Genomic DNA, 14,333 nt, shown 5'->3' with positions numbered 1-14,333 from the left:
TCTATTGGAAAAACAATGGATTTCTTTTTACTACACCTAATATAAATATATATATATATATATAAAATTTATTTTACTGCAGCGTATACAATAGCCAAGAAAGGGACTTAATTTACAGAACTATCCTTAAACCCACCCATTCAATTATACCTTTCACACACGTTTTACTTATAAAACTTACAACATTCTTTATATACCACCTATCTTTTTGTCCATCCTTAACCATTCCTCTTTCTTTTCTTTTGTTTTAACTGTCTATCTTTTTTAGTCTATTATCACACTGAAAAAAAAATATAGTCAATTTTAATAAATATTTAGTTCAATACTGCCAACTAAACATTTACATACAATAAATAAATATTTGTTCAGTAAAAAGAATGATTGTTAAATCAAATTAATGTTTCTTGTATCAAATAAATATATCTTTATATTTAATAAATATTTAGTTGGCAGTATTGAACTAAATATTTGTTAAAATTGACTATATTTTTTTTCAGTGCATCTTATTTACAGCCGCATTATCTAAATATATAGAACAGTTCAAATTTACGATAGGACACTTGATGGATAAGTCGGTTATCAACACATCATCCTTCAGAAAACGCTTTTACCGCTATGTACCGGGGTCTTGGGAAAAGAACTGTTAATTTTTCGCTATGATTTTTAACTGTGCTAATAAACGTGAAATTTCTAGAATATCGCAATGCAATAACAATCGATAACAATCTTATCTTTGATTAAACATTACACTGAGAAAAAGATGTCTAAAAATATATTTGTGAGAAATACATTTATTTCACTGAAATAAATATTTATTTAAATACGGGCGAAATAAAATTTTATTCCTAGCAAATAAACCATCTATTTTATTTTTTTGCAATTAATGAGATATATTTCACAGAAATATATATTTCGTCATCACAATCAAATTTCGTAAGTAACATTTGCTTTACAATACTTCGACATTTTTCTCACAGTGTAGATACTGATGCTCAATGAGATCCATATTATGAGCAATTACCAAGAACGATAGTTTTCATAATCTTTCCGTGGTAATTTCGAGGTCATCGCGAAAGAGTAAGAAGAAAAAGAGCAGGGTCACCGAGAGGGTCGAACGCGATAGATCGGATCCATTTTGCAGGGTACCATCTAGATTTCCCGAGGGAATCTCTCGCGGTGAAGGGATGAAAAGGAAGGAGACACGGTCGTGACGCGCTCGAAGGGCGAAGAAGACGGGGCTTCGACTATTAGCGATCACAAATAGGCTATTACGGACCCATTAATAGAGCGCGGCCACGAGACGTGCGCCGGCCGACACGAGAATCGCGGGTACCAGACATCCATAAAGCCCCTGAGTACGTCTCCTTCCTCCTCTCCCCTCACTTCCCCCTTTTTCTCTCTCTCTCTCTCTCTCTCTCTCTCTCTCTCTCTCTCTCACTCGCTTTCTTCTTCGATCTCCCTCGTCTACGTCACGTCTCGCTTCAGCTACGAGCGATAGTATAGGGTTTCCGGGAGCCCCAGGGACCGGTAATCCGAGATTCACTTTGTGCATAAGGACCCGCGTGTGCTGCACATAGAACACGCGGCCGTTCCATGATGTACGCGTTGCGTCACTGTTCGCCACGCACTACATTCGGATCGAATTCGCAATGGGTCGGTGTCGATACGACTTAGATACATCGCTCTCGTTCTGATTTTAATGCTGCACTAGGTCACGAATCCCTCGGTGATGCTGTCTTTGCGTTTCTCGTAATAAAGGCCCCCATTCTGCATTCTTTTAACGAGTGTCGGTGTCATATTGTCGTTGCACAAGTTTTATACATAATGAAAAAAGCTTCGCAACGTCAACGTAACGATATCAACATTGTTATCAAGAGTTACAGAATAAAAGCCTAAATCACATTATCAATCATAGTTTGAACTTTCTGTAAGCTAAGTGATTTATGTGAACGTTATATAAGTATATATGAATATGCGAACAATACGTATATATTTTATAAATATTTTATAACATTCAGGCATGATACAATCAATACAATAAGACTCTTATAAATCTTCAAATAATTTCATAACAAATAATCCATATATTTTATACACACATACGTACGGAGATACTTATAAAATATTTATAAATTACGTACGTATACAAGTATTTTGTATAAATATACAAATATAAGTATGTGTGTATAAAATATATGAATTATTTGTCATGAAATTATTCGAAGACGTAAAGAGTCTTGTTGTACTGATTGTATCATACCTTCACGTTTGAACTCTGATATAGAATATCCTCTATTTTTTGTAAATATATATATATATATATTCTACAATAATCTCAGTAATGAATAATTTGTCATACAGATAATTGTAAAAAGATGCTGCATGAAATTACACATAATAAAGTAAAAAATAGTTTATAAATCTCAAAAAGGTAATAAAAAAGAGATCTTCGAAACGAGCAACGAATACGATCATTGCTCGTAAATAAGTATAAGCTTGGCTAATCGAATAGGCAGAACAACTGGAGCCACGTGCCGACCGACGCAACGCCAGTGGCAAATACCACTGCGTTGTTAGTCCAGTTAGTCAACATCGGCGCCTCGGATGTTAAGCCGACCCGTTGTAACAGTGACTAACCCACCCCTGCCATCCCCTTTTCCTGTCGATCGTGCACACGGATCACTCGTCCGGTGGAACATCGCCAATTGTTTCCTGTCTAAAGATAACAGAATGCGAACTGAAATAACTTTTTTGTTTATGATAAAATTAAAATAAAATAACATAAGAATACCTAAATATTTTCTCTTATATTTTAATTTTAATATTAATATAAATTAATTAATATTTGTGTAATGAAAATCATACAACAAAGTTGCCTTTGAATCTTTCAATTTGCATCTATTAATTAATATAGCAAAATGTTATGTGATAATTCTATATTTTCTGAACATATTAATTATAACAAAGATCTATTATTTACAACACCACAAATACTCATATGCACAGAAATAACAGTTTTGCGAAAACATCTAAATATTTAGCTATTATAGATATAGATCTATAAGAATAATTTTGTTATACCATCAAAATAATGTTTTGTTATACCATCAAAAAATGTAGAACACTCAAGTTGATTTCTAGAATGGCAAGACTTTGCAGAGCATTCTTCATTATGCTTAAACGTTTTACATAATAATTTTAATAGTTCAACAAAATATTATTTTGAGTGATCTATATTTATAGCTACATTTTTAGATACTTTAATAAAAACGTTCTTTCCATGCACATATCTATTAAATTACTGTACGCTATATATCGCAATTGGAACTGTACGTAATACTTTTCGCGAAGGCAACACATATTTATTGACATCCCTCCGGGATGTATACCTACGTCCTCGGTCAAGTCACGTCGGCCGTTTGATTTTTCATCGATTTCCAATCTCGATAACGAGCTAGTTTTTCCCAACCGCAAGCTCCAGCTCGCAACGAATAATGTCATTCATCTCCGGCTTAACATTTCCCGCTCGTTAATCTCATGTGTGCGGTAGATCGACCGGACTTTTGACGTGCTATCGATCGCGGATCTCGGTAACCGAACGGCTGCCCCAGACGATTAGGGACTTCGGTCGCAACAAACTCGACTAGTTGTCCACGGCTTAACAATTGGTAACGTTAAGCTAGTTTAAACGCCCGAGTAGCGCTCTTAACTTTTAACTTGCTTCTAAAAGGCTTTTGACAATCGTCGCTGACGTCAGGAGCTTCAGATAATTAAACGGTATTCCATCGGAGCTCAAAGTTTCACTATTAGGTATTAATTTGCAAACTGATTTCAACCGCATATTGAGATCTTTGTTCATAATTCTTTTATTTAAAATCAGAACATTTTAATCTATGATATTTCGCACGAAATTTCGTCAATAATTCCACATGAAAATGACAGATAAAATTATGAGGTAATATTCTGAGTAATATTGAAGTCATTACTCTTAACAGATTCAGACAATACCGACAATATTCAGATTATAGTAAAAGCTCCATCATATTCACAGAGATAACATTTTAAATACATATGGATGAGTATATATGAAAATAGTTAAAATTGAAAAGGGAAATAAACAGAAAGATTAAAATTTAATAAAAAAATATATACGCAAAATAATATATATATATTTTTCCTTTATAAAAATATAGTTGAAGAGAGATTGAAAAAGATTTTTCACTTATCATCGCGATTAAGCCTGGCTTATATCAAAGCTCGACACGTGACCCACTCATTATCGACCATTAATGAACTGATCTTCTCAGTCTGATAACCGCACCTCAACGCAAACCATCTCCCTGTCGTTCTTTTCATTCCCCTATGTCCAATGCTTCCGTAGATACATCCACTGCACGTCTTTACGGTCGCGTAACGGCGGGCTCTTTCCTATCTCTGGTGCCAGGAGCACTCAGTGGTGTGCGTAGGGATCGCTCGTAGAGAGCTGAAGAGCGATCGTGGCTGGCGAGTTCCGCTAGCAGAGAGAAGGCAGAGGAGCCGGACGAGAGGGTGTAGCGGCGAGGGTAGTTGCTGGTCGCGAGGGGCAGCAATCGCGGGCGGTGCAGGATCGGGGGAATGGCGGGTGGGCTCGTGGAGGAACGAGCGGGAAGCGGCGGGAGGTGGAGAAGAGTGGAAGCGGGGGTTGTAAGCCGCTTACGCCCGCCGAGCGGAGAGCGACTCCTCGCTAATTATTTATAGGACCCTCTCTCGGCTCTCTCTTCTTGTACGAGAGATCCTTCGTGGAGACGAGCTCGCTTCTACCTCCCTTTTTGCCTCCTTCTCCCTTACCCCATCTTCCCTCTCTTCTCTTCTCTCTCTCTCTCTCTCTCTCTCTCTCTCTCTCTCTCTCTCTCTCTCTCTTTCCATCGTCTGCTACCAACGTCGTTCAATGTCCTCTTTCCGTTCTTCTTTTTACTCTTACGTCCGCGGTCTCCTGTCCCCCCATCCGACCGGTCCGCTATATACTTTTATTCTGTGTGCAGAACTTATAACTGCACGGTACTCTTTTACTCTGACAGTGAGTGTTCCCTAAAATGGGAAAGGTTTTGGAGTCGTAAGAGCAAAGAGTATGGAACCTCAGACAGGTTAATATAGAGGCGGAACGAAATGCATGGTTCAACTCAAAACGTGATTCTAAAAACGATAAAGATGCAATTTGGGATTTGCAAAGTGATATCGATGACGTCAACTTGTCAGCGAAATTACGGTTATTTGAGTTGGGATTAGTAACTTTACGATAGTTTTACGATAATAGAGGATTTATATATTTTTTATCATATATATTGTATTATATTATTTATATTATATACATGATACTCTATACTGAGAAAAAATTTTAAATTTAATAAATCATTTGTTTGTATAGTAGTACACGGAGAGAATTTTCTTTTAAAATTTACCCTGAAAATATGATAGTTGTGGTACAATACAATATTTTAAAGATTTTTACATGCACTTCAATAAAATTAATCAAACTTATTTTATACTTTATTGTAGTTTTATCAATGATTGAGAGAGATTTACATTAAAATTCTTCGAAATACAATGTTGTCCCACGACTATCATATTTTTAAGGTAAACTCTAAGAAAAAATTCTCTCCGTGTACTAACTAAATATTTACTAAATATAAAGGTATGTTTATTTGATACAAGTACCATTAATTTGATTTAACGATCTTTTGTTACGGAATAAATATTCATTTATTGTAAATAAATATTTAGTTGGCAGTATTCAAATAAATATTTATTAAAATTTTGTACATTTTTCTCAGTGTGTATATATATATATAATCATGTATACAACGTGATAAAAAAAACACGTTATATGTGAAAATTTATGTTGAAATTTAATATCACGGCGATGAAAAGCGTAGTTGATAAGGTTGAAACGTAGTGGATAATGATGTTATATTTAATATACCATTCGGTACCTATTGAAGTTCTAAGCCCAATTTAATATGAATGTTAAATAGTTTTCAGATTTTGCGTAGTTAATAGTGGTTAACTTTATGTTGTTACAATACTTTATGTTATATGTGAAAACTTTACGTTTAGCGCAAATATCACAAAGTTACGAATAAGTTCGATACATTTGATTATTTCCATTAACCGCTTGTAACGCGTAGAGAAAAAAAATCACATAAAAATCCGGACGACTACAGCAATAATAACGTGTTGGACAGTTCTATCGAACAATCACGATATGCAATGCAATTGTCCACCGTTAATCAAGAGTGTGATTTCGACGCCTCGTGATTGCACGCATATTACGGACGGTTAATCGTTGCGAAAATTGCTGCTCGCTTTCTACCATTCGCATGATAACCGTCAATGAATTTTTTCACTTTTCATCTATCCACTCGCAGGAGCGAGTTACGCAATTGACCTTCCGACCCAGCGCATCGACGATCGTATAGTGTATTACGCGGATGTACGGGCGAAGGAATTTCTCCGCGTGAGTGCAACCCCGCGATGGCGGAAGCCAGCAGTCCATTTTTTAGGATTACCTGCTTTTCCTGCAGACAACGGAAGAATCGAGGGGGCGATGAAAACGAACGGTGGAGGCCGGCAGGGTGAAAAAGAAGCGGGGGACGGAGGATAGGTGCGTTGATCGCTGGCAGGGCGAGTCGAATGTTTGGACAGAGGGAGCTCAACAATGCGTTCATATCCCCCTTGACTTCCTGGCGGAGCGTCTGATCTTCCTGGCCGCCGGTTAAGGTCGAAATTGGGTCGAACGTAGGAGACTGGTAAAAAATCGATCTCGAGAGAGCGATTTCTCGATCAAGTGCACGTTTTCGCCATTGTACAGGTGTTCGTATCCTCTGCCGTCGGAACCGTGAACGAGCGCGACGTAGGCATCCTCGGCAAAACGAGTACCGATCCTCCCCGAGGTCCAAAGCCTCGCGAGGACGCTAATCCACCGGGATGAGACCTGTCGATAATATTGTGCTGATTAAATGAGGCGGCATATGCCGTCTATCTCGAAGAATCGAATGATTTTTTTGCGCGCGACGGCTGAAGCGAACGCACCGTACGTTCTTCCTCGGCGAAGCTCCGTCGATTATCGAGCGTTTCAATACGGACGAACGGAGGTCCTTTCAAGCGCGGCGATGTTGAATTTTTAATAACTCTCCCTACTTCCCGTTTGCGCGCTACGTGAGTAACTATTTTATATACTTTGATCCATTCCAGACCTTAGAAATTTACCGTTAGAGCGAAAAATTATTAATATTCTTAGAATTATTTTAGTGCACAGTCATGTCGGTCTCTTTGACATTAAAATTTTCGTCTATCAATTTAAAAATTAACTTGGTCACCAGCTATAACGTACGCCTAAGATGTCGTTATTTCGCGCATCTTGTCCGCCCATATCGCAGTTTCATATTGTCAGCGTTCGTTTCTAATTAGTTAACGACTTTATGATCAAATTTGCCGCAAAAATTGCTGCTCGTGCCGATCGTGCGGAAATATGAGAGAGTATGAGGGATAAAGAGGACCTAAAAAAGATCAAAAGATACGACATCAACGTGTGGAGGCAAGGATGTGTCCTCGCTGGCATCTCGATGCGCACTGACTAGCGACTTTTTCAATTGAATTTGCGGCACGGCGCGATTCCGATTCCTTCCTGATTCGATTTTCTCGAGTTTAAAACGGCCGCTTATAGAGCATTAAGCGATCCTCAAAGTGGGAACGGGAAATCTAGTTACGGCTGCACGAGCTGGCCTCTTTGATCCTGCCGATTTGCTCCCTCCCATCCACCCCTCGAGTCCACGCTCATTCTTTGCTCCTTCCAATCCCCCCGCGTCTCAACGCGGCCCCTTCCTCTCGTTAGGGATATTGCCAATCGAGAAAGAATTCCCTTCTGGACTTTACGGACCTCCGAGATTGCGTGAAAATTTCATTCGCTCTTTATCCTCTTCGTCCCGCTTCCCATCACAGATCGCACTTTGTCTTCTTTCCCTTTTCTCTGTCTCCCTCTTCTTTTTTTTTCCATCTCTTCCGGCATAAATTAATCTTCCATATGGCGTCTACCGTTAATTTTCCGCACGGAAATATATAAGTCGCAGAATAATCGCGCCCGCGCCGCAGTGCGATTTAATTATTTAACCGCCGACCGAATTATCAAACCAGCGCGCTGCGGGATTTCATTATTTATACTATTTGCCCGTGGAAATTGTTCGCGCGATTGAACGAAATATTAGGAATCTACAGCAAGTAGAGTTCAACGGCAATTCAGCATGGAGACTTTTCACAAGCGCGTATACATAATTTATGACTCACTCCCGCACGTCAAGCCGCTGCGTTCGAACACAGGGGGGAAGGACGCAGATAAAAAATGTCATGTACGTAAACACAGTCGGATACAGACCGATTTGTCCTGCGAAACTCATTTTCACCTGTGACCCACCAGCGGGAGGAAAAACATAAAATATAGGTTAAACGAATACTGAAGATATATCGCCGATAAATCGCGTTTTATAATCAATCCTCTCGCGATATGCTTTAAATATATGGAAACGTTAACGTTACTTTATGGAGATATGAATAATAAATAAGTAAGAAATTCTTCAAATTTTCCCACGTTTTTCTTAGATGCTATAAATTATAGTGCGAAAGCAATTTGTTTCGAAGATTCATTCTCAGCTTTCTTTTTATATCTTTGGTAGAGACATCGCTATCTTACTTACAAAATGACAACTAAAAAACCGTGATTCTCGAGTTATTAATCATGAATAATTTAAATATTACTCTATCGATTATCAAAAATGAACTTCATTAAAAAATCGTTAAAATCATCACAATTCAGAAAGGATGGATTTTTTAAGGGTTATGAAATAAAAAATGACATTTTGATCATGTTAAGAATATATTATCTTTTTGCCGATTTTTTATTAGTCAATAATTTTCTGTCAAGATGGCTCGAAGGACAGCCAAAAGATTTATGAAATAAATAATAGTTGTGTTATTATAGAAATATAACAAGAAAAGAAACTATGCATTGATTACCGCGCTAAAAATTCTTATTAGCCCTTAATTACCTTTATTATTGATAATTTTAAGAGTTGATTTACCATTAAATTTTCTGTCAAGTTGAAAAATAGTTTTTCTCCTTTTCTAGGAAACTTAATTTTTGTTGAGTTGTATTAGTTTTAAAGTAAGAGAGCGATATCGTCTATCAAATTGCAAGCAAAAATCTTTATTTGTTAAAATATAAAATGACAATTCACGTATTTTGTTACGATCTGAATTCTTTAGTTTTTCTGCAATTATCGTAAATATATGTTGAGAAAACGACTTTCTTTGCAAGATTACGAGGATTGCTTTTTGATAATCCGATGGATTCGATTGATTCGTAGATCCATCAATGGTGAACATGTCGCTTTTTGATCTTCTTACCCAAACACAAGGTCATTAACTGTCCATACTTGACAAAGTTTTGGATAGGTGGCAAGGAAAGGAGGATAATGCAAGTATTAAGCTGGCACAGAGGCCGCTACAGGAAAAGGGGTAAGAGAACCATTTGCGAGGATATAGGTAGGTAAGTCGGGGCTTAGCCTGGTGACACAGTAAGCGGAACCGTGGCATGAAGCTTACCGGGGACTCTCCCGTAGTTGTTATAATGGGATCCGGCTAAATGCAAGCCGATTTTAACTCTTCGCTACTACACTCGGCCAAGTTCAAGGCCATTGTCTTCGCCGCAAGAATGAAACATCGTCGGCCAACGGCTCTTGCGACGCGCGGCATCACAGCGAGAATCGACGACACCCTCGCTGCAAAATGTTACACCTTTTCTTTTCTTCTAGAGTCCCTTTGTTTTTGATCACTGCATCTTTCTTTACGAATACGGTCTCGATCTGACCTGAGAATTGAGATTCGGCACGAAACATTTTAAGATATCTTCGACATTCGCAGCTTTGTCGACTTGTTTTGTATTTTCTTCCCTTCATACTTCAATATATTTTCGAAACTTTCAAACAAGCATCATTAGAATAGCTAATTTATATCCATTTCCACCAATATAGATTAATTTTTATGTCGATTCAACTTACTCTTCATCATTTTCTGGTTCTAAAAATTAGAAAAAGAGGAAGAGTAAGTTGAACCGAGATGAAAGTTAATCTAGATTGAAACCAGTATTAATCCTTCGAAGCTGACGTCAAAATCTGTAACAGTTATTGACGCTGGTTCTGAGATTCGTTTAATTTATATTGATTAAAAGACACTAATTAATTTTAAGGAATCAAAATGACATAACTCGTATAAAAAAATGAATATTAAGTACATTTTAATAATAATAATAATTCAAATTTGCAAATGTAATATAAAGAATATAATTAAATAGGTCCAATGGATCCACCGTCAGTTTCGAAGGATTAATTGTTAATTTCTCTTGTCTCTGAGAATTAATAAAAGTTTCTGTATGATTACTTCTGTGAAATTATTGTTCACTGTTATGATGTAAGATACGATTTAACTATCGCGCCAAGACATTATGCTCTGGAGTGTTTTTTCATGAGATAGATATCGTCTTTAAAGAGAAAGTCTCGGAGGATTTGCGCCTTGATTATGCGAAAGGGTCATCAAAGCGCGCATGGGCAACGAGCGATTCGTTATAGCTCGTTAATTTGATGAGTTAGAAAGGATGCCGGATTACGTCGTCAAAAGGTAGACAGGTACGCGATCTGTCCAATTAGTTGGACATATAGGGGCGGCTCTCGCTCTCCTTTATGCTTGCATGGGGTCCTTTGTGTTGTGATGTTTAGACGATTAGAAATACGCTACTGATAGACACACCCTTTCATCATTGTTTGGTACGTGAACGTATCCACCACAAAATCCATAACACCTGTGATTTTCTAATGGACCAAGAGAAGAGATGAGTATTAGCAATCAAGATTATGATCGATGTATTTCCCTCCTTCTTGTTTGCAAGATCACGTTCATGAGCGTTACTGAAGAGCTCGTTATCTTTCTATCGGCTAATTATTAATACTTACGTATATATGTAAATAATTAAATTAAGTGCATGACAGCGTCATATACACTTTAGATTTAGAGATGTCATATAATGCGTCATATACACTTTAGATTTAGAGATGTAGCTGGATTGTAGATCTTTTAATTTCAGAAATTAAGTGGATAAGAGAAAATGTTTTAATTGCTTTTATCTGTTCCGCAATGCATCCGCGCACGTATTTTGCATGGCAGAAAAATTAGACGCTAGGGAGTGCGTAGGTATAGCGACGATGTTGTATCGCGATTACCTTGCACAACCGCGAGTTTGTAATTAATATAGGCTTAATGGTTCAAGATCGATACATATGCGACCGCTCAAATAACGAAGTGCGGTCGCTTCGACGTTAATTAATTTCAAGTGCATTAGCAGAATTGCAGCCCGCGGCGGTAGGGTCTTGCGAACATCAGTGTGATTAATAAGAACTGGGCTCGCGATCTATAAAGCTACCAGGCCAAAATGGAAAGAGGGATTGCATATCCCGTGCTGGGAACTTTGTCACAGATATACAATTCAAAATGTAATCCGCACGTCAGGCCGCATATGCGAGAAGCGATAGAATTTCGATTTACTGAAACAAACGGGCAGTGCTCTCAATGGATATCTGTCGGAAATACTAGGAAGATCAAAGATCGGGGAAAGTAATTGACACCACTTATTAATAATATGCGACATTTTTTTTTCTGATGTAGGAAGATCCCTTCGCACATGATAGAACAATCATGTATCTTACAAGAGATATACGTTTTATGTACATTTGCATCGTATTATTACAAAGTAGCTTAGATCTACGCGTGTCCATAATAATTATGATTTTATCGCCTTCCTATCATTAATCTTAATGATATTTTTTTTATTCTTTAATTTTACATCGTCTAACGTAATGTTACAGGATAATATACATTAGATAGTATACACGAAATATACACTCACAATTAAGTAGGCATTCTCGCATATACTTCTGTCTTTTATCAGAAAACACATTATGATAATTAAGTTATCGCGCGAAAAAGTGCAATGCGAACTTTTATAAAGTTTAAGTCCCTCGAACAGACGAAGAGTACCATAGAAAGAAACGACTATATAACAAGATTCTGTGGGACGAGACAATTCTCACTTCATTATTATTCTCTCTCTCTCTCTCTCTCTCTCTCTCTCTCTCTCTCGCTCGCTCGCTCGCTCTCTCCCTTCTTTTTTTCTAATATATAGAGATATCCTCGATATCCCGTGATAGAACTCTGAATGAGTTTTTATATCTCTTCTCTCATATTTACGCGCAATCATATATTCATTATTAACTATTTACAAGAGTTTCTCGGCTACTATGGCCGTATTTGATATGGATAATTATCTATGTTAATCGTAATAATAAGGATAATACCAATGATAAAGACGGCAGTGATGAGTACTCGTCTTTTAATCTTAAAAATGCAAAGAATATCATAGATTAGATCTTAAAACAAATTCTGATGTGTGACGCGACAAGCTTTTTATGGAAAGTTTGATGACAATTTCCATGAATACAGCCTTTTATTTTTATTTACAAAGATAAGCTTGCTATCTTGTTCTTTCTACTCTCTCTCGGAAATAAAATTCGACTTTCTCATGGACTGACATCGTTTATCAAGTTGCACATTCGTAATTCACATTTATTGCTAAATCCGCTTATCTTCATTCAAATATATGTATAAAATATCTGCACTCAAAGTGTGTCTTATTTAAGTAAAATTCAAATTCAGACAATCTAGAGTTCAGCGTTAAATATGAGCTACGAGTGTGGATTTTATTTCGACGGAATCGTGGCGAAAATGTGAAAAGAAGAACAATAATTTTCGCCATTGAAGATATGCAATTTGGTAAAAATTGCCTTTCGATAAATGTAAATTAAGATTTTGGATTGTCTGTATTCGACACTTAGGATCGATTCCTAAGGTTAATAAATGTTGTTTTATTGTTGGTAATATTAATTCAAAACAATAAATTTCCATGACATTGTTCAGTAATGACAGTGAAATATTACATTAATGATATTTGTAAGGACTGATTGTTGTATAACATTTTTGATGTCTTAAAAATACATTTCACACATATTGTCCAGCGCTGATTTTATTTAAAAGGATAAAAAGTACGAGATAAAAATAATTTTAGCTGTCTCATAATGAAAAATTCCAGAAAGAAGAGAAACGGAAAAATGAACACTGTTGTGCCAGGTTAAATAACTGAATATTTGCATGTTGATATGATTAATATCTATATTTTGTGACCTATAAATATTACACAAAAAAAAATAAAAAAAATACATATCAACATGATATGTAATATTTTCTGGAATAAAATTAAAATTGTGGTTAAAGAGAAAATTTCGCATTTTCTCTCTTCCAAAACAAAATTTTTATAATAATCTGTAAGTGAATTCATTAATAATGAAAAGATAACTTTTTCTTTATTAATGAATTCACAAAATGACAATAAAAGTTAATTAGTTAAATAATATTTTGTAAAGTTACTCTTTTTCATTTGCACAATGATGTTGACGAACGAAATTACACACTTGAAATTAAATACAGTATATCTTGTGAATTACGAACTTCTCTATAATTTCACCATAATCTTTATATATAGAACAACATATAAAAGTCGCTCGTTTAAAAAAATACTATTGCAGAAATTAATTTATGTAAAAAGAACATAATATATAATTTTATATAAAAAATTGCGCTTTGCTATAGACAAAAAAGACATTGCCCGCACAAATACAGTGAGATTGATCCTGTATATTTTTATAATTTTATAGTTTCTCAACTTTATTTGCATGTGTACGTGCGTTGTCTGAGAAGATTCTTTAAGAAGAAATAATTATAAAATGATATCAAATTAAAATTAGATTGCCATTTGTGGACATTATTGTTTTTTTAAGTTTAATGGGATACGTACGCAATTGTTACGATATTAGCTAATATCTGTCGTCACAGTCATTCCGGATGCAGAAAGTTTGTGTAACTAATTCGCGTAATGGTTCGAATTATCATACCCATCAAGTCTGGAACATATCTACTGTTGCTTTGGCGAAGTCCCTTTCCTGTACGATCAATTGTCGTCGGAATCCAGATTACCGTTGATCTCGTGACAAATCGCCGTGTTCAGTCGCCAGTGATAGGGCATCGAGGTGCCGGCCGTGCTCGCGGTTTCCTGACCCCGCTGAAAGATCCCGGAGGACCTGCTGGACCGCTATACTAACGGCGGATACTTCTGATCAGGCAGCACGTAACCGGCATCGTCA

The 14,333-nt window shown here is 36.6% G+C and overlaps 1 protein-coding gene across 1 annotated transcript in view; it reads right to left on the bottom strand.

Annotated features, from left to right (window-relative positions):
- Positions 1-13,802: 13,802 nt before the first annotated feature.
- LOC108731539 (uncharacterized) overlaps positions 13,803-14,333 on the bottom strand; it is a 39,274-nt gene continuing 38,743 nt past the window's right edge. The window contains 1 exon segment of the mRNA XM_018461896.1: positions 13,803-14,333. This exon segment is cut by the window's right edge and continues 22 nt beyond it. Within this exon segment, the coding sequence (XP_018317398.1) occupies positions 14,282-14,333 (52 nt within the window). The 3' untranslated portion in view covers positions 13,803-14,281.

Source organism: Mycetomoellerius zeteki, unplaced genomic scaffold (genome assembly GCF_001594055.1).
Source record: "Mycetomoellerius zeteki isolate Tzet28-1 unplaced genomic scaffold, Tzet1.0 scaffold135, whole genome shotgun sequence".
Classification (NCBI taxonomy): Eukaryota; Metazoa; Arthropoda; class Insecta; order Hymenoptera; family Formicidae; genus Mycetomoellerius; species Mycetomoellerius zeteki.
The sequence above is the reverse complement of the archived record's forward strand: the minus strand, read 5'-3'. Positions and strand labels throughout refer to the sequence as shown.